Genomic DNA, 26,147 nt, shown 5'->3' with positions numbered 1-26,147 from the left:
AGAGAAAAGACCTCCACTGAGAACCCACCGACCCCTCTGGCGTGAGGGTCTGAGGTTCCTGGAGACACAGCTTCCGGCAATGCGCACGGGAGTCCCCAGAGGAGGTTTCCCATCTAGGGATACAATGTGGCTGAAATAGCTTTAAAGAAAAAAGAAACAGTGTAACTTGGGATAGAGAAATCTTTATTCCAGAAAAGCGTCTCCAGAAGCCTGAGTTGCTCTCAGAGGTGACCACAGAGCCTCAGTCAGGTCCCTAGGCCTTCCGGGTGGGCCAGGCTCCTCACAGCACGAAGATTCCCGTCTACACGTCCCGCCTTCTGTGTCTAGACTCGTGGGACCAACTGAGCCCAATGGGTTATGAGAAAGGAGTGAATGTGCCATCCCGGCTAGAGCTCACCTGACCAGGCCCAGTGCCGGCGGCCTTCTCCTGTGATCTCTCCGTCCACAAATGCCCCTTCGTAATAACTGCCATCTTTAAATAACAACTTCCCGTGACCTGGCAGGAGAAATCGCTGTGTAAAGTCAGGCAGTGGTTGGGTTGACTGCAATGACCCTGTGAGGTGTGGGGCCCGTTTCTCAGAATGGAGAGCTTGCCTTCAAAACCTGTGTTTGGCTCCATCACTCATGCGATACATGTATTTAAAAATAAAAAATGCTCTCAAAATCATCTGCCGAAACATGCCTGAGCAACCTGCGCCTTCAGCCAGAATAAGCAGAGCAATCAAAGTGCAGGCGACCAGCCTGAGCAATGTGGAGAGACCCTGACTCTACACAAAATGTTAAACATTAGCTGGGTATGGTGGTGAGCATTTGTGGTTCCAGCCGCTCAGGAGGCTGAGGTGGGAGGATCACTTGAGCCAAGAGGTTGAGGCTGCAGTGGGCCGTCATTGCACCACTGCACTCCAGCCTGGGTGACAGAGAGAGACCCCGCATCAAAAATAAATCAACAAATAAAAGTGCAGTTGAGACCTCATCCCTGAGCCTTCTGAGGGGACACTCCCACCACCCTGCTCTGTCAACGTGAGGACAGAGAGAGTCTGCAGAACACAGTGCCACAGAAGAGCACCTTTTAGAAGTGGGAACGTCCTGCCCAGGCCAGGCTCTGATAGCAGCCACAGACAGGAATCTTCACGCCTGCCTGGTGGACAAGCATCTCTCCTATCAGACGCTACAGAAGCAGCATCTGTATAGCAAAAACACTAAAGAAAAGGTAAGCGTTTTAAAAATATAGAAAATACTGACAGATACAAAAACAGCTCATATAGAAAAACGCCAGAAGACCAACCTCCCATGAGAAAACTGGGCAGAGTGGCCGGGTGCCGTGGCTCACACCTGTAATCCCAGCACTCTGAGAGGCTGAGGTGGGCAGATCACTTGAGGTCAGGAGTTTGAGACCAGCCTGGCCAATGTGGTGAAACCCTTTCTCTACTAAAAAAAATAATAATAATACAAGTCAGCCGGGCGCGGTGGCTCACGCCTGTAATCCCAGCACTTTGGGAGGCTGAGATGGGCAGATCACAAGGTCAGGAGATAGAGACCATCCTGGCTAACACCATGAAACCCCGTCTCTACTGAAAATACAAAAAATTAGCTGGGCGTGGTGGCGGGCGCCTGTAGTCCCAACTACTTGGGAGGCTGAGGCAGGAGAACAGTGTGAACCCGGGAGGCGGAGCTTGCAGTGAGCTGAGATCATGCTACTGCACTCCAGGCTGGGAGACAAGGTGAGACTCCGTCTCAAAAACAAAACAAAACAAAACAAAAAAAATGTAGCCAGGTGTGGTAGCACGCACCTGTAATCCCAGCTACTTGGGAGGCTGAGGCAGGAGAATTGCTTAAATCCAGGAGACAGAGGTTGCAGTGAGCCGAGATCGAGCTACTACACTCTAGCTTGGTCGACAGAGCAAGACTGTCTCACAAAAAAAAAAAAAAAGAAAGAAAGAAAGAAAGAAAACTGGGCAGAGTGGCTGGGCGCAGTGGCTCACGCCTGTAATGCCATCACTTTGGGAGGTCAAGGTGGGCAGATCACCTGAGGTCAGGAGTTCGAGACCAGTCTGGCCAACATAGTAAAACTGTATCTCTACTAAAAACACAAAAATTAGCTGGGCGTGGTGGCAGGTGCCTGTAATCCCAGCTACTCAGGAGGCTGAAGCGGGAGAATCGCTTGAACCTGGTAGCCGGAGGTTGCAGTGAGTCGAGATGGCACCACTGCACTCCAGCCTGGGCAACAAAAGCAAAACTCAAAAAACAAAAACAAAAAAAAAGAAAAGAAAACTGGCAGAGGGCAGATACAAAACTGTGTGAGAGGAGCACAGTGGTGGGAAGGTCCACATCATGGAAGGTCCATGGCATTTGCCTGGGGTTGAGGGGCTACAGGTGTTATTGACTTTATACTTGGTTTCTTTGTTTTTTGTTTTGTTTTGAGATGGACTCTCACTCTGTCACCCAGGCTGGAGTGCAGTGGCGCAACCTCAGCTCACTGCAACGTCTGCCTCCTGTGTTCAAGGGATTCTCCTGGCTCAGCCTGCCAAGTAGCTGGGACTAGAGGTGTGCATTACCATATCCAGCTAGTGTATTTTTAGTAGGGTCGGGGTTTCAGCATGCTGGTCAGACTGTTCTGCAACTCCTGACCTCAAGCGATCCACCCATCTTGGCCTCCCAAAGTACCGGGATTACAGGTGTGAGCCACTGCGCTTGGCCTGACTTTACACTTTCTTCTATTACGTGGACTTACTACAAGAGTAGGTTCTCTTTATAATCAGAAATAAACCATAAAGCCAGTTTTCACTCTGGAAAAGACAAATTAACTCAACCTCTGGGGAGAATTTCTAAGTTGCAGCTTCCTTTGCTAAAGGTGGCCCTCCAGGGGGGTCTCGCAGGCCTCTGTTTCCCCTGTCCAACCAGCCTTACCCCCAGCAGCCAGGGAAGCACCAGGGTACAGTGGGCTCGAAAGCTACAGGAAATGCCACTTGCCCACCCAGCCTCCCGGGGAGAAACCAGCTTTATCAGCCGTGGGGTGGCAGCTGCAAGAAGAAACCACAGAGGCTTCTCACCGTGCTTCCTCCCTCCTTTCCATTCTCCTTCATATCGAAAGAAAGAATTTGGGTATACGTAGACACCATAACCTGAATATTGAGAAAACACACACAGGTGAGCACAGACACTGAGATGAGGGATGGTCTCCAGTGTTGAAGGAGGGAGTCCAGCTCCCTCGAGGGCCTTCAAAGGGTTGGTACACATCACCTTCAGCGGCCCAGAGGCGGCCTGTGGGGCTCATGAGCTCTCCTGTCGGCTGTTGGGCCGTCCATTTGCTCATTTGTTTATGTGACAAGGATGAGGACCTACTTGGTGCAGAGAAGACAGGCCCAGTGAGAGGAGGGCTGGGTTGAAACAAGAGCAGGTCCTCGAGACAGCAGAGGTGCTCGGGAGGTGGCGAGGGACAGGTTGGGAGCCTTGTTGAGGGAGATGAGTGAGCCAGGGGAAGGCAGAGCGGGCAGCATCAGTGAGGCACACAGGGGAGGAGCAGACCCTCCCATCCCCTGCTGTAACCCTTCAGTGGTCTCCTATCCTTGGGGACAAAATCCACACTCAAACCTAAGGAGGGCCTGGCCGGCTTCAACTCCTCCCAGTTGCTGGGTGTGCCACCCGCCAACTCCCGCAGTTCCTGGAATGGGTAGGGCTCCCTCCCCACCAGCTCCTCCTCGGGCACATCTTGTGGGGAGGGTTTATGGGAAAATGTCAAGGAGGAGGTCAGGGGGTTACCACAGGCTACTGTATCTGCCCCAAATCTTCTACCTGAAGATACTAGTGTGAGCTCTGCGTTCATTCCAGACCCGTTTATTTGATTCTAGAAACAGTTCCTATCAAAACCTGCTTTTTTTTTTTTTTTGAGACGGAGTCTTGCTCTGTCGCCCAGGCTGGGTTGCAGTGGCGCGATCTTGGCTCACTGCAACCTCCACTTCCTGGGTTCAAGCGATTCTCCTGCCTCAGCCTCCTGAGTAGCTGGAACTACAGGCAGCACCACGCCCGGCTAATTTTTGTATTTTTTAGTAGAGACGGGGTTTCGCCATGTTGGCCAGACTGGCCTCGAACTCCTGACTTCAGGTGATCCGCCCGCCTCGGCCTCTCAAAGTGCTGGGAGTGACAGGCAAAATCTGCTTTTGAAACGAGTCCTAGCGTTTCTGGACAGCACCGGCCAGGAAGTCAGGAGGCTTAGTGCTGCTCCTGCGCCTGCCCGGGCCCCACGTCCCGGGCTTCGGGATCCCCATGGCAACCCCAGGTCCCGCTGGCTGTGAGGCTGCGGCCGGAACCCGGTCTTCCCTGCTGGGAGCAAGCAGGGGGCGACTCCCTGCAGGGCTGGGCCTGCTGCGGGAGGAGGGCTCGGGGAAGGGTGCGAGCCAGGCCCGGGGAGGCGCACGGCGAGTCCTGCGGGACTGGGGGACGCGGAGGCGGCCCCGGCTCCGCCGCGACACCTGGACCTCCACTTTCCGAGGTGAGCATTTGGGGGTTGAGGGCGTAGAGCGATCGCACCCCGAACGGAGCCCAGGGCAGCCGGCGACCTGCCCGGTGGCCCGCAGTCGTTACCGTCCCGGGGCGGCCTCCTCGGCGGGTCCCGGCGCGGCCCGCGGGAGCTCGGGGTGCCCTCGCCAACCGCCGCCATCTTGCCGCCGGGGGTTTCCTTAGCGACCAGCAACGCCCGCTTCCATTGGTCTTTGTCGCAAGGGGGTGTGGCCACGGGCCTAGTCCCTGAGCCCGCGCAATCTCTGGAGCGAAGCCAGCCGGACCCGGAGCCAGAGGACGCAGCTGCGCCTGCGCGCGTTTCCGCCGCTGTCGTGTCTTCCGCGGAGAGGCCCGCCAGCCAACGGCCTGCGCGTCTGCGCCGGAAGCGGAAATGGTTGGAACCCTCGACCCCGCCCTCGCGCCATCTTGGGGGCCCTGGAGGCGGCGCCGCGGAGGACGGAGCGGAAGTGCTCGCTGTTGCTTCCCGGAGCCAGAGCGCAGCGCCGGCGGCCGCCCCTGCCCCGCCGTCCTCCTTCCCGCGGCCGTGAGGGAGACCGCGGCTCGGCCGTAGCGGAGCTGCGAGGTGCCAGGAAGGGCTGCGTGGCGCGGGAACGGCCAGGCAGCACCGCCTCCGCTCCTTCCGGGCTGTCAAGGCCGCGGGCGGGCGGGGCCGCGCTGAGGGCCGGGCGGGGAGGGACGTCGGGGCCAGGGTGGCTGCGGGGACCGTGTTCCCGACCCGCGGCCCTGAGGGGTACGGGTCGCGCCTCAGGGCCGACCCGGGACGAGGGGCCAGGGGGTGCGGCGGAGAGGGGTCCGGAGGTGCAGGCGGAGCCCTGGGGCCTGCGAGGGGCAGGTGAGCGGGAGAGGGGCCGGGCGGGGGCTGCAGCCCTCCCCACCCGGGCCGCGTCTCGTCCGCTTTCCCTGTTGTGCATTTGGGGGAAGCGGGAAGTCGCCGCCCCCACAGCGCTGCGAGTTGGGCTGGATTCGAGAGGGGATATGCCCTCTCCCCATCTTGCGTCCAGGTCAGCGCTTACCTATAGGATTTAGTGTTAAGCCCTGGGCTGAAGGCGTTACTGACGGGCTCAAAGGAAACTAGTTACATCGGTTTTGATCGTATTCTAAATAGGCAATAAAATCATAAATTCTCCAGGCTGACTTAGTACTGGTCTGTGGCCCCACTGATAAAGTTATCGTTCGTTTCTCTGCCAGGTGTGTTACAGCACAGAGGGCTGCTTTCAGCCTGAGTACCTTCAGTGGGCTTTCGCCCTTTTCCCTTTGTGAAGAGTAGAGGCTGGCCGTTGGTCCTGGAAACACTTTATTTTTAGTTGGGTTGACATTTCACAGGAAATGCAGTTATTCCGTAAGTGGATAAAGGGTTCTCAGTAATTCAGACTCGCTTGGCTTCTGCCATGTGCCGGAGGTGACGGCGGTTACAGTGTGTCAGAGCCAGGTGGAGAGGTAAGATGGTCAGGCCCAGAGAAGGGAGGAGCCCAGGCTGGAATGTGGCCTTGGGAAGAAGGAAGAGACGGGGTCTGGGAGGGCATTTCAGAGGACTGAACAACACTAGAGGCGTGAAGCTTGGTGCACCGCTGCCAGGGACTTTCCTAGTCCAGGAGGAATTGGGGATGGGGACTGAAGAGAAAGGTGGTGGGAGCCAGACTGTCAGTGCTCCCGGACGCCAGGCGGAGGACATCATCCCAGACTTCAGTGCTCCTGGACCCCAGGCTGAGAACTTCATCCCAGACTTCAGTGCTCCTGGACGCCAGGCGGAGGACTTCATCTTTACCACGAACGTAGTGATGGACCACAGATGTGGACAAATGTGGCGGGCCCTAGAACAAGGCATATAGAGAGTTTTACACTTTCTGGCATGTCCTCACGGTTTCTGCTTAGACTGGTTTTATCTCCCTTTCTGTTTTGTTTGTGATTAGACATAAAGCAGTCACCTTCAGCAGGTAATTGATGGGCTGTCTGCTATGTAATGGACTTCCAGGTGGTAGGGCCCAGCCCCGAACCAGACAAGGGACCCCTCCAGGAGCTTCATTCTAGCAGGAGAAAATTGAGAAATAAGCCAGAAAGGTATCAGGAAACAGTTGTACACAAAATAAAAACAGGGTGATGTGATGTAAGGTACTGGGGGTCAGTGTGGGCGATAACGGAGGCCTCTGAGGAGGAGGTCTTCAAACTGAGCAGAGAGGAGGGCTGCAGTGGGGACAGCTGCTGTGAGGGCTGGCCTTGATCTGGGAACAGGGCTGGCACTGCCTTGCCTGGATCCAAGGGTGTTCCACGGGCTGCCCAGTGACTCCTCGCAAGAGCCTCGTGAAGAAGGCACGAGAGGTGCTATTGTCCCATTTCACAGACTGGAACCTGAGGCATCCTGGAATAGCCTGTCCTGGTCACACTGACAGAGTGATAGAGCCAGGATCTGAAAGCAGGCTGTTGGAGTCCAAAGTTCACGTTCTTGCTCCTGCCACACTGCCTCAGGCTATTTCTGGTGATGTGTTCAGTCAGGGTGCAAGCTGACTGTGTGTGTTTGGTATACGTGTTGTATGTGTCAGAGAAGCAGAATTGGCTGATATGTTTCGAGTAGGTTTTTTACACGTTCAGCTGGAGAGTGAGACGTTCTGAACTTTGCCTAGAGAATACCTTTTGGTGGGAGAGCCGAGTATTTTCTCTCTGACATTACTCTCATCACCTGCAGTCAAGTAAAAGCGCTTTAATGGGAAACAGTAAAATAGGGGGAAAACTAAGGAGCTACAAGACGAAGAATGTGATGAGTGTCTTTCAGATGCCCTGGCTTTGGCCTAAATAGGGTGACCATTCCAGGTGGCGCATTCTAGTGTAGCCTCTATTTAAATGTGGAGTTCTCTCAGTGGAGAGTAAAAGTGCTTCTCCTGTGTGTCTTTGGTTTACATGGCTCCTGCGACCAAAGGCCCCTCGGTCTCCTCGAGCCGGCCTGGCACTCCGCACGGAGGATCCAGGAATGGTGTCAGGGAGCCACATTCTGCACAGACTTGATGACGTGGAGGGAGCTGCCTGGATCACTTCCCCGCATCAGTTGTGATGGGAGAGCCGAGGCACTTGAGGGCAGCATTGCGTCTGGCCCCCTCTGCCTTCCACCCGCAGGGAAGGTTTCCCCAGCGCTCCCAGGGTGAGACTGGAGGAGCGTTGGATTCAGGAAGATGCGTGTTCCAGCTCCTGCCCACTGCGGACATGCTGATGGGCCAGGACAGCGCTTTAGCCTTTGTGAGCCTCAGTTTTCTTACCTGTGCATGAGAACAATAAGACCGACCCCAAGGGTTGCCGAGGAACGATGTCTTTGCTTTCGTGTCTGGTGTTTCTTAGAGCCACATTTTACAGATGAGGAAACTGAGGCCGGCTGCTGCGTGCTCACAGGGTTTGTTGAAGGCCTCACAGCCGCTTAGCACAGGTGGGACTTTAGGCCAGACTTGAGACCGGAGTCTGTTTCTCCTTCACTGGCCTGCCGAGACAGCAGATGGGGTTGGCGGGGGAGGTGAGTGCGCCCCTGCCATCTTCTCTAGCTCAGGGGCCAGCAGGCGTCTCATCTTCTAAAGTAGGAGTGACAACCGGCAGGCCTTGGGTGCTCAGCAGCGCTTTCCTGAAGAGCGGCAGGTCCTGGTGCCGTCTGGTCCCAGGAGTGGGTGGTGGCGTAGTCAGGCTTGGCTTGGCCTGTCCGGAAGCAGAGCTGTGGCGGGACCTCGGACACGTGGCTTCCACTGTGAGACTAGGTCCTTCTTGGTGAAATGTGGGTAATGATGCCCTTCACTTGGGCATCTGGGAAGTAAGTGGGTGAACAGTGTGACCTCTGGCACCTGGGTTCTCAGGTGAAATCCTCAGGGCATCACAGCAGTGTGTGGAAATAGGAGCAGATATGTTCCCTCCACTTGCCAGATAAGAAACTGGGACGCAGATGGATGGACTCCCTGGAGTTGTAGGTAACGTTTTCCTGTTCATGGGGTGGAGGACCTGGCCCTGAGAGGACAGGACCCTTCTGCTCCTGCCAGACCAGAGACCCAGGACAGGGCGTGGAGCAGACAGGGTGCCTGGGTGGGGGAACTCTGAGGGATCCACAGAGGATGTGGTCCCTGGAGGGAGGACGTGCAGTGCCACGTGCCGTAGACCAGCCAGCGGACCCCATGGCACCAAGGCTGCTCCTGGCGCCAGTGGGGTGGACAGTGCCACCCACGCAGGTGACTGAGGTGCCGGAGTGGGAATGAAAACGCGGCCTTGCCGGGCCCATGTGTCTAACGCTGCCCTTCCCCTCCACGGAAGCCTGTGCACCTGCTTCTTTTTCCCGAACAGTTCATGATAAAAACACAAATGGTATGGACAGAACACTGAATGTTGAAGAAACCTACTTGACAGTGTTGGTGAAAATAGGGCCAAGATTTCACACCCTCGAATGCTTTTTATTGAAAAGTATTTTGTGTTTTTCTCCCAGTTACAGAATGTCTGAAGGGGACAGTGTGGGAGAATCCGTCCACGGCAAGCCTTCGGTGGTGTACAGATTTTTCACAAGACTTGGACAGGTTGGTGGGTTTTTAGCAGATGAGTGTAAATGTTTGAAAAGGAAACTGGACTCCCAGCATTTTCCGGAAGGACCTGTGTGCTGGTGTTCCTGATGGAGAGGTGACTTTGCCTCAGGCTCAGACTTCTGAAGACAGCGCTGTCTTCACCGTAAAGCGCCAGCTGTGGCGAGATGGGGCTCTGAGGCCACACGTGGTCTGTCACATGCGTTTTCTGTTTTTGTTTTCCTTTTACCAACCTTTAAAAATACAAAACCCAGTCTCAGCACCCAGGCAGGACAGACGCGGCCGTGGCTGCCGTTCTACTCTTGCTGTCCCTCTCCTGGCCACCCACGTCCCTGGTGCTGGGAGCTCCACCTGCCCCGTGTCAGGTCGGAGGTTCTGCCCCTGAGGGCGGGAGGCTCTTGTGTGGGCTGCATGTGCATTTGGTGAGTGAGGTGCCTAGAGCTGCCTTTGAACGCTGGAGTCTCGGGAACCTTAGTCTCAGGAAAAGCTTGGGTCACCGGTAGTTCCAGGTGCTGAGGATCTGGGTCAAAAAAAATTCATCACCTTAATTAAATCACATATGAAAAGCGATTGGCGATTAATGAAGTTGGGTGATGGGCATATGTGGGCTTCTATAATCTTTTTACTTTTGTGAATTTGGAAATTTCTCACAATTTGGAAATTACATTTCAAAATAAAAAACCATACATACATATATTTGTAAAAATAAATACATAAGACTAAGGGCTCCCTCGGTCATGTCCACAGCCGCCTGGACGCACACATATGCCAGTGTGGCTGCTGGGACTCAGGCTGTGGCCAGTGGGCCTGGGAGTGGGGCAAGGCTGGCCACTGGCTGCAGCAGATGGGGGAGCTGACTTGAGATGTGGCGATAAGGGCTGTGCTGTAGGGTGGGGACTTTGAGATGCACAGTCCTCTCTTTGGGGTGAGGCTGGGTCTTCCCCATAGTGATCCCTTTAGGCCAGCGCCATGTCACAGTCTCCTAGGAGATTGTTTCGTAATAGTCTTGCTTAAGAGATGAACCTGCTTCAGGAATTATTGAAAATAAACTTTGGATTAATTATAGTCACTGCCTTGTGCTGATACATAGATAATCTCTTCCTGTTGTAACTCACTCTTAGCTTTTTTAAAAATTGAAAGCCAACGCTAGCAGAAGGTACATTTTGTGGCAGGGTCTGTGCAGAAGTTACTGGGCTTGCTTCATGCTTTTGGACTCTTGTCTTTCTAGATTTATCAGTCCTGGCTAGACAAGTCCACACCCTACACGGCCGTGCGATGGGTCGTGACACTGGGCCTGAGCTTTGTCTACATGATTCGGGTTTACCTGCTGCAGGTAGGTGTGGGCTGATGTGAGTTGGCCGTGTCCATGTTACCTGGACGTGGTGCTGGTGGGGATGCTGTTGATCCAGTTTGTATTGCAGGAAATGGTCTGTAGTAATCAGTTTTCAGCTAAATGCCAAATGTCAGAAAGATCTCAGTGACTGTCTTTAACAAACAGGGTTGTTTATGATTCACCTGGAGTCCCCTCACCAGGCTTCTCAGCGTACCCAGGCGGTCCTGAGCCCAGCCTGGCCCTGCCCTGGGCGTGTCCAGGCCTGGACAGTGGAGCTGCTGTGTCCCTCTGACCCTGCTGCATGATGCTGAGGACAAAGTGGTGCTCTGTGGCTGCCTCATTCCTCGGGTGAAGAGTCCATACCTTGGGTGTCATGAATGATTTGGCATCCAAAGGGTTTATTTAGCCTTTCCTGAGTTCTACCTTATATGAGGCCAAAGAGGACAATGCAGGTTGAGACGCTGAGTCAAATAAGAGAGACAGTGACCAAAGGGGGTCTTGAGGGTTTCAAACCTTCACGTGTTTTGGGGCACCCCTAGGTCAGGCGATGTGGTCTCAGACTTCACCTTGGTGTTCCTTTACTTGCTAGTAAACACGGGGTTTCTAGGAGCAAACCTGCAAGATGGGAATTCTTCGTAGATCTTTAGAGGAGGGTATTTAATCTTATGTGTAGGGCAGGGCAGGTTGAAAGCCTTGTCAGGGCTATTTTCTCCTCTGGGGACTGTGGAAGATACTTCCTTGTTTACCACCTTAATTGATTTTTTTTTTTTTTAATTGGAACTCGGTCCATTGTCTAATGGAAAGAATGACCTAGAAATCTTGAATCAGGGACATCAGGCAGGAGCAGGGGGCGGGAAGAGTGCAGCACCCACAGGTCAGTTTTACTATGTTCTTTTTTTTTTTTTGGGACGGAGTCTCGCTCTGTTGCCCAGGCTGGAGTGCAGTGGCGCCATCTCGGCTCACTGCAAGCTCCGCCTCCTGGGTTTACGCCATTCTCCTGCCTCAGCCTCCTGAGTAGCTGGGATCACAGGCATGTGCCACCTCGCCCGGCTAATGTATTTTTAGCAGAGACGAGGTTTCATCATGTTAGCCAAGATGGTCTCGATCTCCTGACCTCGTGATCCGCCCGCCTCAGCCTCCCAAAGTGCTGGGATTACAGGCTTCAGCCACTGCACCCGGCAGTTTTACTATGTTCTAAACGAAGCTCGTGCCTCATTTGATGTGCCTTCAGGCGTGGCCTTGCAGCACGAAGATAGATACACAGACATCCAGTTAACCCTCACATCTAGTGGTTAGCCCTAAGTCTGACTCGAAAAGTGTTTAGGCAGAAAGATTTCTTGTTTGTATGAGAAAGTTAAAGCATTTATATTTTATTTATTTTTTTGAGACGGGGTCTCACTCTGTTACCCAGGCTGGAGTGCAGTGGCGTGATCTTGGCTCACTGCAACACTCCACCTCCCGGGTTCAAGCGATTCTCTTACCTCAGCTTCCCGAGCAGCTGGGATCACAGGCATGTGCCACCACGCCTGGCTAATTTTTGTATTTTTAGTAGAGATGGGGTTTAACCATGTTGGCCAGGCTGGTTGAACTCCTGACCTCAGGTGATCCACCCACCTTGGCCTCCCAAAGTTCTGGGATTACAGGCGTGAGCCACCACACCCGACTGAGAAATGTAAGGCTTTTAAAATTGAGAATGCAGTTCTGGCTTCTAATGGGATATACTTAATCATTTTAAAGATGAATTAGTTGCAAGTGTGCTGCACTCAGGCATCTTGGCGGAATTCTCCCACTCTGCGTCTCTGGAGGAAGGCTTGGTTCAGGCTGTCTCTTCTTGATTGCCCAGTTGTGGATTTCTTCTGGGCAAAGGTTTTACCCTCCTGGCAGAGTGTGTTTGGCAATGTGAATTGTCTGTTAGAGGAACATCAGCTAGCATACCTCCAGTCACAGTTGACATTCTGTCTTCTGTTTCTGATGAACCTGCTCCTGGTGGGGGCTCTGGGCCAGCATCGCTCGGGTGCCCGGGCCACCCAAGCCTGTGCTGTAGCTTGAGCATGTGCTTCTTGAGAAAAGCCTCCTTTTCTGCTGCGCTCCTTGTGGGGCGTCTGTGGCTTCGGGGATTACGTGCATCTAACTGGACCCTTGAAGAGCTTTGCTCATTTGGGGCCCCGCTTGTCCCCTTAGTCTCAGTACCCACAAAGTATAATTTGAGATAAATTGTTACCATGGGATTTCACTGTATTTCATTGTCGTTGCTGTAAGTTTTGTGTGTTTTTAAGATCAGTTAAAGTTGAGAGTGAACTGGAGTGCAAACATGAACTGACTCAGGCCGATGGACGGTCGGAGTGCACCACTGACTCTCTTTCCTTCTCTTTCAGGGTTGGTACATTGTGACCTATGCCTTGGGGATCTACCATCTAAATCTTTTCATAGCTTTTCTTTCTCCCAAAGTGGATCCTTCCTTAATGGAAGACTCAGGTAGGGTAGCGGCTGTGCACTGGGCTGTGTGGGCAGGTTGGGCCTTTCTTTTCCGATGGGATTGTCCAGTGTTCTCTGGAAACACCCGAGACTCTTCTCTTGGGGTTGAAATGTACTTGTAACGTTGGGTGATCAGGATACGTTTGTAGAACGACTCTTCAAACCCTCCTGATAGCCACGAAGTGGGTGTTCACTCTTTCCCACTTTGCAGATGAGGAAACTGAGGTGTACTGGGTTAGGAAACGTGTTCAAGGTCACATGGCACCACAGACAGTGGGGGTCTGAGGCGGAAGGTCCAACTCTGGCACCTGTCCCACCCCAGTCAACGGCCCCTTTCAGAATCAGTGGAGGCGGCCATGATGAGGTTACCTTTTCCCATAGCCAGAGGGTTCCACAGGAAGCTCACTGTGGTGCACAGAGACTGCCAGGACCCTGATGCCAACATCAGGTCGGGTCAGGCTTTGGGCGGCCTCGGGTTTCTGAGGAGCTGTGAGCTGAAGTGTTCCTGGCGCTTCGTGCTCCATGCTTGGAAGATTCACGCTGCTCCTGGGTCTGCCTGGGCCAGGTAGGGGCCCTGAGTTCACGCCTGACTGGCCAGCCCCAGGGGAGGAACAAACAACTGCTTTCCAGGACATCGTGGCCACTGCGGGAAAACCCACATGCAGCTCCCTGCCAGGATCCTCCTCCTCTGGAGAACCTGCTGTCAGGGAGCAGGGTGTGCTCTCATTGTGTGGCCAGAAGCCTGTGAGTCTTCTGGGTAGGGTATGTGATGAGAAGATTGACGGAACACAGCTCCTCTCATTTGTTGCTATTTGGAGGAGACTAGAAAATAACAAAGAGCCCCTTTCCTGTAGGCCTCAGTTTTCCCATCTGTAAATGGGGAGCGGCACCCGTCCGGGTGGGAGGTGGGGTAAGAGCGGGCTTGGCACAGCTGCTGGTGGGACAGGCCTGGTGCCCGGGTTCCACGGTCAGCGCATCCTCTGCCCCGCCCTGTTCTCTGCCGCTTGCTTTTTATGTTAATTTGCCTTTGTTTTCTTTCTGTGCCTATACGTGGTGCAGCTGAGGTGTTCTGGAGGTTTATATGTGGTTGAATTATTTCTGCACTGAAAACGCATGGAAGTCTTTAAAAACATTCTGATAGCGCTTTCTGAAAGCAGTGAACTGGATGTGTCAGTTGACCACAGACCCCCGGTTTCTCTTTGGTTACCCGACACAAATGTCAGTTTAGATTTGTGAGGCCTGCTAGTCCGAAGCCTTGCGGGGAAATGGTAGAAATGAAAAGAGGCGCCCCCTCTGATGGGTGCTTTGCCTTGCAGATGACGGTCCTTCGCTGCCCACCAAACAGAACGAGGAATTCCGCCCCTTCATTCGAAGGCTTCCAGAGTTTAAATTTTGGTGAGCTAATTCTTCACGGTATTTGAGAAGGAAAATCGTGCTCAAGGGTGGCTGAGACTGAGACTACACTGATTTTTGTTGAAATTTTGTTCAAGTCACCCGAAAGATGACTGCTGTGCTGGGCTGGGCACAGGGGGAGTCACAGGGGCTCTCACTGGAAGGCCACTCACTACCTTGCCGCGTTCTCTTGTTTTCAAGTCAGCACCAGTGCCCCGGAGGCTGGCGGAAAGGAGGCTGGCTCTGGGCTGGAGTGCGCACTGGTCCTGTGGTCGTGGCCTGGGGAGGGCAGGCCCTGCGTCCAGTCTCCATCCTCCCTCCCTCCCTCCCTCCCTCCCATCCCCAGCCCTGTGGCTCCCTGTGGCTGGCAGAGGGGGACTGGCCGCCTCCTGGAGTCATTTTTGAGAGGGGTCTGAGCCGAGGTGCCCGTGTCTGCACGGGTAGGCAGAGGTGGGTGGCGTAGCCGTCAGAGGGATGGGAGCTCTGTGGCTGCATCTGTTTGTCCTGTCCCTCATACCCCACCCTGGGGGCACAAGAGGAACCCAAGTCTGTTGGATCAGTAAAGTGAAGGAGCCTGCTGAGCTCGTGGGGCTCCACACCTTGACTTTGCAGCCCCAGATGGAGTTGGGGACAGAAAGATCAGGGGCCCTGGAAGCCACCAGAGGCTTGGAGTAGGAAGGGAGAGCTGAGCCTCAAGGGCGATGGCATCTCTTGGCCATGTGCTGGGGTGGGAGGGAACACTGGTGGCCATGCCACAGCGATAAGGTGAAGGCCCTGGATGGTCCACAAGACACAGCCTGGGTTTCTCTCCAGATCGCAGGCCCAGCCAGCAGGCATGGGGCCCCGAGCCTCAGCACTAATGCTTTATACTTTGTGTAGTTTTAAGAAGAATTGTACGCTTCAAGGGAGTAAGAGAAGGATGTCTCTGTGGTGAGGGCAGTACAGTACATTTCTGTGAGCTACATGCAAAGGGTCATGCTGCTGCTGTGCCCAGGGTAGACCCCTCCTTTCCACAGGGATGCCTCTGTTTGCGGGGACGGTCGGTGCACAGCTGGAGGCGGCCGGCAGGTGCCCGGTGCTGGCTGCAGACGCTGCGCTAACCTTCTCTCCCCACTTGAAGGCACGCGGCTACCAAGGGCATCCTTGTGGCTATGGTCTGTACTTTCTTCGACGCTTTCAACGTCCCGGTGTTCTGGCCGATCCTGGTGATGTACTTCATCATGCTCTTCTGTATCACAATGAAGAGGCAAATCAAGGTAAAGCAGAAGCACTGCCGCCACGCCGGCCGCAGTCGCTGTTCTGTTACCTGCAGCATGGGGGAGCCGTGGTGGGCTGTGGCGGGTGGTGGCAGAGTCTGCCTGGTGTGAATGTGGAGCTCAGTGGCACTGTCTTGTGTGTGACGAGGACACTGCTCTGTTCCCAGCACAGCCGGTGAACTAAACGGAGAGCGCGTCTGTCGGAGCGGGTGGGCTCTTGGTGGAAGCTTTGTGGGAGCTGAACGGGAGAGCCCTGGCGTGTGCAGTGTCCCAGTGGCTCCTCTTAGGGGGCCCAGCGCCCTGCGCCAGACTGCCCGAGGAGGAGGGCATTAGGGGGAAGTTAGCTGAGACTGCGGACTGACCCCTCGACGGCATGGCCTTGCTGCTGCGGGCCTCACTCTGTGCTCGGGGTGTTGGCTGCAGAGAGGGCCCTAGGCCGCCTCACATCCCCCTTGCCCTTCCTCCATAGGAGGCTCAGGAAACACTGGGATCGATGGGGTTTCAAACCTAGGCCTTGTGGGCTGTGGAAGGCCTTGCTGTGTTGACATGGGCGCAGGAAGCCACTGGGGCCCCAATCCCACTTGTCTGATGTATAGAAAAGATGGGGGCCTTTGGCCGCTCCCATGTGGGGACAGTGTGGCTGGTTGGAGAGCGCTTGTGCAGTGACTGATCTGTGCTTCTCTCCCCAGCACATGATTAAGTACCGGTACATCCCGTTCACACATGGCAAGAGGAGGTACAGAGGCAAGGAGGACGCCGGCAAGGCTTTTGCCAGCTAGAAGCGGGACTGAGGCTGCCTCACGTGTTGCAAGAACGGTTTTGAGCCATTGTTAACAATGCCTTTTTTCTTCACATAAAGTAGTTGATTATGAGGGAGTTGAATTTTCTTTTTAAAAAGGAGCTTCAATGATTTGTAACTGAAATATCAGGTTCTTGAAGAAACTGGCACTTAAACCAAATCGCATGGATTTCTTTTTCAGTGACGTTCAAGTGTTTCTCACGGATGGAATTCTAGTCAGCTGCAGGCGGGAAGCCAGGCGGGTGGAGCCCATGGGAGCAAGGGCGAGTGGCCGGTCCCCCCCGGTGCCAGGTGGGCAGGCAGGAGCGAGGCCTGCGAGGGAGGAATGGGCCGCTCCCCGCCAGCCGCCTTCCCCACCAGCCACAGGTGTGCCAGCCACTCCACAGAGCCCGAGTGATGATCTAGCCTGATTCCTGCGTGTCTGAAAGAGACGTTTTAAAGATGATTGTCAAGTAACTGTGTGGGGTTCTAATGCCAGTTTCCTAATCCATCTCCCTGGAGATGTTTAAAGTTGGCCTCTATCCTAATGACTCAAAACTTTGTTCTTAACTACCATGATTGCTTTTGAGGGCCCAGAATTATAAATATATATTATATTTTAATTGTTTGAGATTATTTTGACACATTTCTTTGATATGTAAAGAGTGTTTGGTTTTTAATTTAAATTTGTCCTCATGCAACCCCCATGAGGGGCAGCGAAGCTGGCGGCGAGCAGACTGGCTTTGTGGGTTCAGCACTCGGCACCCCACTGTGGGGGGAGAGGCAGAACCCACTTGCACGTCAGCTTTTTTGATGTGATAAAATACTCAACATCTTACCAAGTGATTTTTAACTCCACCTTTATTAAGGTCTTTATCTAAAACACGACAGTCGCTGGACACAAGAAAGCCCAACTTGCGTTTGGCCTTTCCAAAAGGTGAACCCATTTTGCCAACAGCAGAACATCATAGCTGTGGTCCCAGACAAGACACAGGTGCGAGTGAAGGCCTCTCCTGGGCCCCGGGCTGCTCAGGCTCCTCACTCTGGGCGGCGTGTCCTGTCTTAGAATTTACACGGTGAAAGATGATTGCCTGGATTTTCTTGTGCCAGTATTTGCATATCCGACGTGGAGCTCCTCTCTTAAGAGGCCACGTTCAAGCTTGTGGGTCCCTGGCCCAGGATAGCAAGTGCTGCTCCCAGGTGGTACTTCTGGTACTGTGTTGAGACACTTGGATTCTTAGACTCCAGACAGCAGTGTCTGTCACTTTTCATACCGTTTTCCTAATAAGCGCTCAGGCCTAAGATGTGACAGGAGGTCGCGTGCACTTGGCCAGAGCACAGTGTGAATCGAAGGACTGGGTGCTGAGGGATGGAGCCACGGTGGCATCTGCCCGCCCAGCTGCAGCCCCCAGTGCCTCTCTTGGTGCTCCTCCCAGTTTAGAGGGTCACAGCCTCCCCACCCCAGCCCCTGGTAAGCTGACCTTGACTATCCCGGGAATACAGGGTCATCCTCATTCCTAAGTCAAACAGCAGAACATGGTTTGCGGGGGTCTTTGCTGGAAGCCGGTGCTGCTGGCCAGGCCTCGGCCTTGCCGACAGGTCAGTAGGGAAACGTGGCATACGCCCTGGAGGCATTTTACACTGCGCTTTAGGAAATCTCAAGTTCCATTTTGTTATTAATGTGCCCACATTTTGGTGGAGTTAGTTTATTAAAGATGCCTATGGTGAAGTCTCTGGCACAGGTTAAATACAATTTTGAAAACCTGGAAATGTCAAATGGAGGCAGGAAATGGGCTGGGGCCGAGCTGAGGGGCTGAGCACAGCAGTGACGCTGGGTCAGCAGGTTGCCTGCCCAGCGGGCCCCCAGGAGAAGGCTTGGGCGCCCCGGCAGCCCCCCAACCCCCAGGACCTGGCACGTGAGTGCATTTGGGTCAGGAGGAGAGCTCTGTGTGCATGTCAGGCCTGAGATGCAGATTTCTATTTTCTGAAACTGGAAGCAGCCTTGATGTGTTTTGAAGGTGTGTGCCAAATGCTTCAGACGGAGGTGCTGACCTTGGTTGGCTTCTCTCTGCCCAGCTACTCTGGGGAAGAGCCTGACCGCCTCCGATGGGGGCCGTGGGACTGCTGTTCTCACCACACTGGCTGAAGCAAACCGCCAGGCCCCGTGCCCCATCCCAACTCAACATGCACTCATTCAGTCCATTGCCTTAACACAAGCCTGATGGAACCATTTTCTCACAATATAAATGAATAAAGTGTCTTCTGGCCTACTTCTGAATTACTTCTCAACTGTATGGTTTGGGGAAGGGAGGGAAACCTAAAATCCTGTCCAAATAAGTGAAATTCCTGAAGAAGTGGCTGAGTCATACCAGGTTGGGGTTAGCGCCCCTCCCAGGGCTGAGACAGCAGAGTCAGGGACAGCTTTCTGTTCTCTCCCGGGGTGGCTGGGTTAGTATCTTACACGATAGAAAACCTGTGAGAATGTTCTCATTCCTGTGCAAGTAGGGTTCATCTTGAGACTGAATCTTGGCGTTCAGACTTGCGTAGAAGCCATCTGTGTCCAGGCCCACCTGGGCGCCGGCTCAGCGGTAGTGCCGCAGGTAGATGAGCTTCTGGGGAGGGAACTTCTCCCGGCAGAGGGGACACTCCGCCTGCAGAGAGGAGGAAGGGGTCACAGCAGCTGGGGCCACTGGGCCGTGCCCATCCCCATCAGCATCTCTTGTCCTGTCCACATTCTCTGCCCATGACATGGAACACAAATGTTGTATTTCCTTCAACTAATGACCAAGAAAGCCAGCCTTTTTTCAGAAGGCCGAGTCCCAGTCGGGACTGGGGCGGGGCTGGGGGTGTGGGGCTCGGCTGGGAGGTTCCCTCCTGCTCTCGCAGCTGACAGCCCAGGAAGCCCAGCTCCTGGGAAGACGTGCCACTGTCACCCTGCCGGCCTCTTCCGTGGGTGTGATTCAGTGTGCTAGGGTTTCCAAGTGTGGTGAGGAGCCCGGGATGAAGGGCATGCTGGGGTGCATGGGGGAGGTGTGGGGCCTTTCAGGGTTGGCTGCTGCCCCAACCTGTGTTCAGCAAAGTCTCAATACACGTGAATTTGGAACTTTAACCCCCACAACGACCCCACATCTGACCTACCTGGGAGCCTTTAAAAAGACGCCCATCTCTCTACCCTCAACCTGAAGGGCGCTCAGAGCCAGACTCCCCACTTCTGCTGCAGCCAGGCGTGTCTTGCCAGCGCAGCTGCTGAGCCATCTCAGGACCCCAGCAGGCTCCCACCTCACCTTGCCGCTGCACCACGCGGTGATGCACTCCCAGCAGAACAGGTGGCCGCAGGGCGTGGCTGTCGGGTGCCTGCGCTCCTCCAGGCACAGGGTGCACAGGGGGTTTCTGGAAACGGCTCTCTCCTCCAGGGAGCCCCTGGGGAAGGTGGGGCAGAGCGTCAAGGTGGGTGCACCTTACAGGTCCTTGTGAAGTGCAAAGGACACCCCCAGCCCCCATGTGTGGCCCCGCGCGCACCTGCGGTGAGACAGGCTGCGGTGCAGCCTCCATTCCTTCCTGGCTCGCTGCTGCTGCCTGAAGCCATACAGCTGCAGCCCCACGGACAGCACCAGGTGCAGCAGCGAGACGACCCCCAGCAGCCTGTAGCTAACACGGGCCCTCAGGTCCTCTCCGGGCAGGCTGTGGACACGGAGCTGTAGGGCAGACAGTGTCACGCCCATCAGGACCCTGGGGATCTGGCCTCAGCGCCTGCTGGGAGGGTCAGTCTGCACGGAGCGTGTTAGAACCAGGCCTCTCCCTGGCACTGGGAGCGCCCGGCAGAAACCATCAAGACGGGCAGGTTCAGGGGGTCTGAGCCGCTTCACAGCCTAGCATGATGGAGAGGCCTGAGCTCCAGCCCGGCCTTGGCATTGTCAGCGCAGAGGGAGTCTTAGCACTGGCGGAGGGGGTGAGGACATGGGGAGGCCCAGGGACCACCTCTCCGAAAGGGATGGGCGGGGTAGCAGACATGTCGGGCTGTAGACGCTGCCCACCAGCTACCCTGCTGCAAGGCACGTGGCCCCAGGGACGCTGCTCCCCACCTCATGCTGCTGGTGACGTGGGTAGCTTCTGGCCGTGCCGCTGAAGGACAGCTGGCTGCCCTCGGCTTCCCGTGTCCCTTTCCACTGGCTGGGAAATGGAGACAGCCAGATGGCCTCGGCCCAGGGCCGGGAACCACACACAGAGGTGGCAGGTCACACCGCCAGCGTGGGCCCTGGGTGTCCAGCCACTTCCTGGCTGTCCTAGGAGACAGGGAGCCTCCCAGCTGGTTTGAGCCCCGTTTCCAAGCCCCTGTCACAGCAGCTCAGCAAATCCCTCACTAACATGGACAGGGCGAGGAACCGTGTCAAATACGCGGGAGGCTGGGTATGCTAAGAATGAAGGCCTGACCACTGGCTCTGACGAGGAGATCACTGTGGCCTCCTGTTCAGGGTGTGTGGAGATGGGGTCGCCTGGCAAGTGGGGGCTGAGGGGCCCAGTGCAGCTCTAGGGACGGAAGACAGGGGGGTCCTCAGTGGGCTGTTCTGGAAGGAGCTCGTGCAGCAGTGGCTCTGGTGGGCCAGGGTCTAACGCTGTGGCAGATGGACATGGTGTCAGGACCATTGGGGAGGCTTCGTTGCTGAATCTGGAAGCAGGAGCGTCAGCTGGGGGTTAGGATGGGCAGAGGTGCCGACGGCTGCAGAGGGGAGAAGGTGGGAACGGCCATCTGACGGGGCAGACTGCTGGGCCAGGCACGGGCGAGGGGTGAGGGGCTGGGGCTGGGGCTGCAGTACATGCTCCCACACTCTCTGGGAGAAGCTGCTTGTTCCTCACAGCAGTGACATGGGCAGTCATGGGCCGAGGTTCAGGGATCTGTGGTGAGGCGTGACCCAGGGCCCGCTGGTCAGTAAAAAGCTGAGTGCAGGGCCTGGTGTCCACGTGGGGCTGCAGCCGGAGCCCATTCTACCCTCAGGGTCTGGACTTCCTTGGATCTGTCAGCCAAGTGTAACTAAACAAAACCTGCCTTTTTTCCAAGCAGAGGATTTGGGTTCCTGCCTTGACACAGGTTCTGGGTGTGGAACCCTGTTGGCTGAGAGGCCTGGAGGGCCAGCTCTGTGCACACACCCAAGTCCAGTGGGGGTGACAAGGGTGGCCGAAGCGGCTGTGCCCTCAGCACCTGCTACTTACGTACGTGATCCCTGTGAGCCTCTTGGCCAGGTGGTAGAAGACACCGTGGATGTAAAACCAGGCAACATGGAGCCGCTGGAGGCAGGCGAGGCCCTGTCTGAGGACGAAGGCCGCCCGCAGCAGCGCCCTCCTCTGTTGCTCAGTCAGGGTGGCCGCGTGGCGACGCACCCAGCGCCGCACCCCTGAGCAGCCACGCCCGCCTGGCACCAGGCTCCCCTGCGAAGGGCGCCCACCATCAGGATCAGCCTGCAACTCCTGCTCTAGGGGGAGTAGGACCTTGTCCAGCAGGTAGGGCAGGACGGCATGCAGCGTCACCAGCACGCCACGGCGCAGCCAGGAGGGCACACGTGTCTGTGACGGGTCCACCTGGATGATGCTGACGTACTCCTCCCCCAGGGTCTGGTAGCCTGCAAGGAAGAGGATGGGTATGTCGACCCTGAGACTGCTGCCTCGGGGACAGGCTCCCAGCGCCCCTGCCAGCCGACCCTGTGCTGGCTCCCCTCAACAGCTCCATCTTGTCGCCCTTGAGCCCACTGCCACCCCGCGCTGGCTGAGGCCAACATGACCTTCTGTTGCTAAGCCCACCATGACCTGAGGCAGCATGTGACAGGCCCGGCCAATGGCTGCTCTCAGCTCCCGGGGCCTTGGCTGGCCGGTGTCCGGTGTCCCTCCCTCTCCTGGCTTCTCCCCAGGAGTCTCTGCTCCTTCCCCTTTCTCCTTAGCTGTCCCCGCCACCTTCCTCGGCCCAAGCACTTGGATCCAGTCCCATGGCTCTCCACCAACTGCACAGCTGGCACCACCCGATTTATGCCCAGCCTGGACCTGACTCGAGTGCCAGCCGTCCAGTTCGGCCACCTACCTGACATCGCCACGTATCCTCAGATGAGCAGCCCCAATTCCATCCCTGCCAAGATAGCTTCCAGCTCCCCCACCCAGAAGAGTCTGCTCCCCCTTCCCACCTCTGTGGATGGCAACACCAGGCCTCCAGTTCCTGAGGTCAAGCCCAAGGGGCACCCTGCACGCTCCTTCCCTGCGTGTTTCAGCCCCTCACTGCTGCCCCTGCTCTGTGCCACCACCATCCCATGGGGACTGAGGTCAAGCCCAAGGGGCACCCTGCACGTACCTTCCGTGCGTGTTTCAGCCCCTCACTGCTGCCCCTGCTCTGTACCACCACCACCCCATGGGGGCTGTCAGCCTCTGTAGTCTCCCTGAGCCCAACTTTGTCCCCTGAGGTCTGGTCTTAGCCAGTGGTTGGCCTCTCCCCTGCCCAAGTCCCTGCAATGCCCCAAGCCTTGCACAGGGAAAGCTACGGGCTTAGAAAACCCACGAGCCCCCTGGGATCACCCCACAGACGGCCAGGGGCGTGTTCTTCTAGGGCCTTTCCCAGCTGCTTGCTCTGCTGGTCTGGAAAATGCTCTTCCCCAAGGCGTGGTCTTTACCTCTAAGAGCCCCTCAGTTCCCAAGATGCCCTGTGACGTGGCCACATCTGTCTCCCACCCACCGAGCATGCTCTCCATGGCAGCGGGATACCCGGGGGGAGCCCCTCATCGGGAACCAGGCTGGCGCTCCGTGGTCCTTGCTGCATGCTGAGCTGGGGTCGGGAGCCTGACAGCCTCCGTCAACAACTCCCTCTCCAGGGTGGCGACCAGCCTGGGCCACAGGCCTGCCACTGCGCCGCAGGGCACTGTCACGCGCACTGCACACTGTGACACAGCTCAGCACTGCTGCTCCACCAGGTACTCTGACAGGGGCACTGCACACTGTGACACAGCTCAGCACTGCTGCTCCACCAGGCACTCTGACAGGGGCACTGCACCCTATGACATGGCTCAGCGCTGTGACTCACTTGTGCTACCAGGGCTGGCCACGGAGAAACGGGTCTCAGTGGCACCTGGGTGGGTCCCCAGGGACACACAAAGGCTGGAAAAATGGGCTCCCTGCTGGGAGCTGACGCCTCGTCTCCCTCGGAGCAGCACCTCCTGCACTTCCCTGAGGCAGCCTCCCCCGGGCCAGCTCCAGGAGCTTCTCACACTGCTGGGCAGCCCCCGGCCACCGTCCCCCGGACTTGGTGTGTGTGGCTGCCCTCAGTCCTGAGGACCAGTGGGGGCTTCTACCTGCAAGTGTGGTGAGGCCAAAGTAGGCCACATCTGAGAGCAGCTCAACCTCCTTCCTCCACTCCAGCCACTTCCTCGCACCTGAGAGGAGAAACAGTATTAGTCTGGGGCAGCTGGTGGGCATGCCCTGAGCGTGAGGGACCATAGTCCTCCCCGAGTTGTCAAGGCCCAGATCCAGTCCCATCCCTTCCATGAAGCCAACACTCTCTCCCCAGCCTCCCTCTCTGCTTCTGTCTCCAGAGGCACCACCTTGTCTCCACCCTGACCTGCCTTAGCGTGAGCTGCAGACAGTCTGCTAAGAACCTCCCACCTGCGCCCATCTCTCGCTCTGGGATTCCCCTGAGCAACCATACTAGGGCCTATGAGGGCAACGTGGAAAGATGGTCTGGGGTCGTAAGAGTACAGGCCAGAGGCCAGCTGTCTAGCATCAAACAGCAGCTCTCCAACTTCCTGACTGTGAGGTCTTTCTGGAATCTCAATTTGCTCATCTATCAGAAGAGGAATAGTAAGTCCTACCTGTAGGGATGTTTGAAGATTCAATGAGTTAATATTCGTAAAACACCGGGAACAGTGTCTGGCACAGGGCTAAGTGCCCAGTGTATTGTAAAATAAATATGGACACACACAAAAAATTGTCACTCTCCTGTTCAGAATCTGCCAATGGCTGTCTACCTGATACCCACGGCCCTCCTGGCAGGGAGCCTGGCTGTCCTGATATTTACCCACGCTCTTCCTGTCCCACAGCACTGTTCCTGCTGCCATGACACCCCTGCCACTGGGCTCTAGTGCCACTGCTGCACTAGAAATGTTCTGCTGGGAGTTGATGCCTTTAACAACTGCCTGCCCACCCCCAAAGACTTGATGGCATTGTCTTTTTTTTTTTTTTTCTGTCCCCCAGGCTGGAGTGCAGTGGCATGATCTCGGCTCACTGCAACCTCCGCCTCCCGTGTTCAAGTGATTCTGTCTCAGCCTCCCCAGTAGCTGGAATCACAGGCACATGCCACCATGCCCAACTAATTTTTGTATTTTTAGTAGAGACGGGATTTCATCATGTTGCCCAGACTGGTCTCGAACTCCTGACCTCAGGTGATCCGCCCGCCTGGGCCTCCCAAAGTGCTGGGATTACTGGCCTAAGCCACCGCACCCGGCCTCTTTTTTTTTTTTCTTTGTGTTTTAATCGGTGATGGGGTCTGGCCCCATCGCCCAGGTTGGAGTGCAGTGGCACAACCATGGCTCACTGCAGCCTCATCCCTTGGTCTCAGGCGATTCTCTTGCATCAGCCTCCTGAAGAGCTGGAATTACAGACGCCACTATCACGCCCGGCTAATTTTCAGATTTTTTGTAGAGACGGAGTCTTGCCTTGTTGCCCAGTCTGGTCTCCAACTCCTGGGCTCAAGAGATCCTCCCGCCTCCGCCTCCCAAACTGCTGGGATGACAGGCGCTGCTTCATTGAGTACACTGGCTTCTGTACTCAGCTCACGGCCTGGTGAGGCAGGTAGGGCCTGGCTGAGCCTACCCTGGGATCAGAAGGGCGAGGGGCCTGGGCGGCTGGTCAGGCCTAGGAAAGGCCGGGGTCAGTGTGAACGGGACCGAGGTATGAGGCGTTTGCGCCGCGGGCGCGCCGATCTCTCCGCTCACAGGGGAGGAGCGGAGGGAGGCCTGAAGCACTTGCCAAAGCCACACACCTGGAGGGGACAGAGCCTTCCCCAGCCGCTGGCCACAGCTGGACCTGCCCTGACCTGGGGACGGGAAGGGCTGGGGCGGGAACTGGAGGCCCACGCAGGTCCCCCGCGGTGTCTGCGGCCTGTGCCTCTGGGGCCACCTGGGCAGGGAGGGCAAGAGGTGCCCCGCACATCCCTGAATGGCCGCAGGGCAGGCGAAGGAGACTGCCGGGTCCCACGTGGTGGGACGGGCCCAGGCGACGGTGACCACACACGGTGGACACCCCGCCTCCATGAGGGGCAACTCCCCCTGGGCCGCTTGCGAGGACATCCGGCCGCGCCCGGCCCTCACCCGCCAGGCTGTGCAGGGCGCCGCCCGCCGCGCTCCGCAGCCCACCGCGGTAGTACTCGTCCTTCTGCGCCGCGCGGATCACCTCCGGGGGGCTGGCGGCGGCCGGGGCCATAGCCGTGAGTTCAGGTGGTCCCGAGAAGCCACGCTGGCCACGCCCACAGCCACGCGGGCGAGACCTGATGACATCACGACGTGGCTCGGCGTACGGCGCAGACCTTTGCGTCACGGTGCGGGGGCGGGGCCGGACCGGGGCTGGAGGTGGGGCCAGGGCCTGGGCGGAAGCGGGGCCGGAGTCCGAACCAGCGCGGCGCGGGGCGGGGCAGCAGGGGGAGTCGGAGCCGCAGAGCGGGGCGGGGCGGGGCGGAGCGGGGCGGGGCGCGCGAGCCGGGGTGGGGGCGCGCGGGCGACAGGCGCTGGCGAGGCCGCGGGATGGGCTAGCGCCGAGGGGTGCGGCGCCCCCGGGGTCCTGCGTTGCTTCGGGTCCCCGCCGTGCTCCCTGCACGTCCACGGGCCGCCCTCCCACTGGGG

The 26,147-nt window shown here is 56.6% G+C and overlaps 3 protein-coding genes across 9 annotated transcripts in view; 1 reads left to right on the top strand and 2 right to left on the bottom strand.

Moving 5' to 3' along the window:
* The window catches only part of MORN1 (MORN repeat containing 1), a 35,516-nt gene extending 30,693 nt beyond the window's left edge, over positions 1–4,823 (bottom strand). The window contains exons 1-3 of the mRNA XM_026457461.2: positions 4,582–4,823; positions 3,051–3,122; positions 398–496 (exon numbers count right to left, since the gene is read on the bottom strand). Coding sequence (XP_026313246.1) covers positions 398–496; positions 3,051–3,122; positions 4,582–4,657 — 247 coding nt within the window. The 5' untranslated portion in view covers positions 4,658–4,823. The remainder of the gene's footprint in view (positions 1–397; positions 497–3,050; positions 3,123–4,581) is intronic.
* A 61-nt stretch (positions 4,824–4,884) lies between these two features.
* RER1 (retention in endoplasmic reticulum sorting receptor 1) lies at positions 4,885–18,554 on the top strand. 2 transcript variants are annotated; one of them, XM_023215148.2, is made up of 7 exons: positions 4,885–5,080; positions 8,960–9,047; positions 10,279–10,383; positions 12,759–12,858; positions 14,175–14,253; positions 15,371–15,506; positions 16,196–18,554. In XM_023215148.2, exons 2-7 carry the CDS (start codon positions 8,967–8,969, stop codon positions 16,283–16,285), a joined length of 591 nt encoding a protein of 196 aa, XP_023070916.1. In that variant the 5' UTR covers positions 4,885–5,080; positions 8,960–8,966; the 3' UTR covers positions 16,286–18,554. The 2 variants fall into 2 exon arrangements, with proteins under 2 accessions (XP_023070916.1, XP_023070915.1); XM_023215147.3 differs by lacking the exon at positions 4,885–5,080 and having other exon boundaries at positions 5,376–9,047.
* On the bottom strand, positions 17,981–25,844 carry PEX10 (peroxisomal biogenesis factor 10). Of its 6 annotated transcripts, XM_023215144.2 has the most exons (7): positions 25,620–25,756; positions 24,966–25,089; positions 23,607–23,687; positions 21,493–21,899; positions 19,804–19,979; positions 19,569–19,704; positions 17,981–18,935 (listed from the first exon to the last, which is right to left on the bottom strand). In XM_023215144.2, the coding sequence occupies exons 2-7, from the start codon at positions 25,054–25,056 to the stop codon at positions 18,867–18,869; spliced, it is 960 nt and encodes a 319-aa protein (XP_023070912.1). In that variant the 5' UTR covers positions 25,057–25,089; positions 25,620–25,756; the 3' UTR covers positions 17,981–18,866. The 6 variants fall into 6 exon arrangements, 5 of the variants coding, with proteins under 5 accessions (XP_023070912.1, XP_023070911.1, XP_023070910.1 ...); XR_002732214.3 differs by lacking the exon at positions 24,966–25,089 and having other exon boundaries at positions 21,497–21,899; positions 25,292–25,762; XM_023215143.2 differs by lacking the exon at positions 24,966–25,089 and having other exon boundaries at positions 25,620–25,844.
* Positions 25,845–26,147: the final 303 nt, after the last annotated feature.

The sequence above is a fragment of the Piliocolobus tephrosceles genome, chromosome 1 (assembly GCF_002776525.5).
Source record: "Piliocolobus tephrosceles isolate RC106 chromosome 1, ASM277652v3, whole genome shotgun sequence".
In the NCBI taxonomy this organism is placed as follows: Eukaryota; Metazoa; Chordata; class Mammalia; order Primates; family Cercopithecidae; genus Piliocolobus; species Piliocolobus tephrosceles.
The sequence above is the reverse complement of the archived record's forward strand: the minus strand, read 5'-3'. Positions and strand labels throughout refer to the sequence as shown.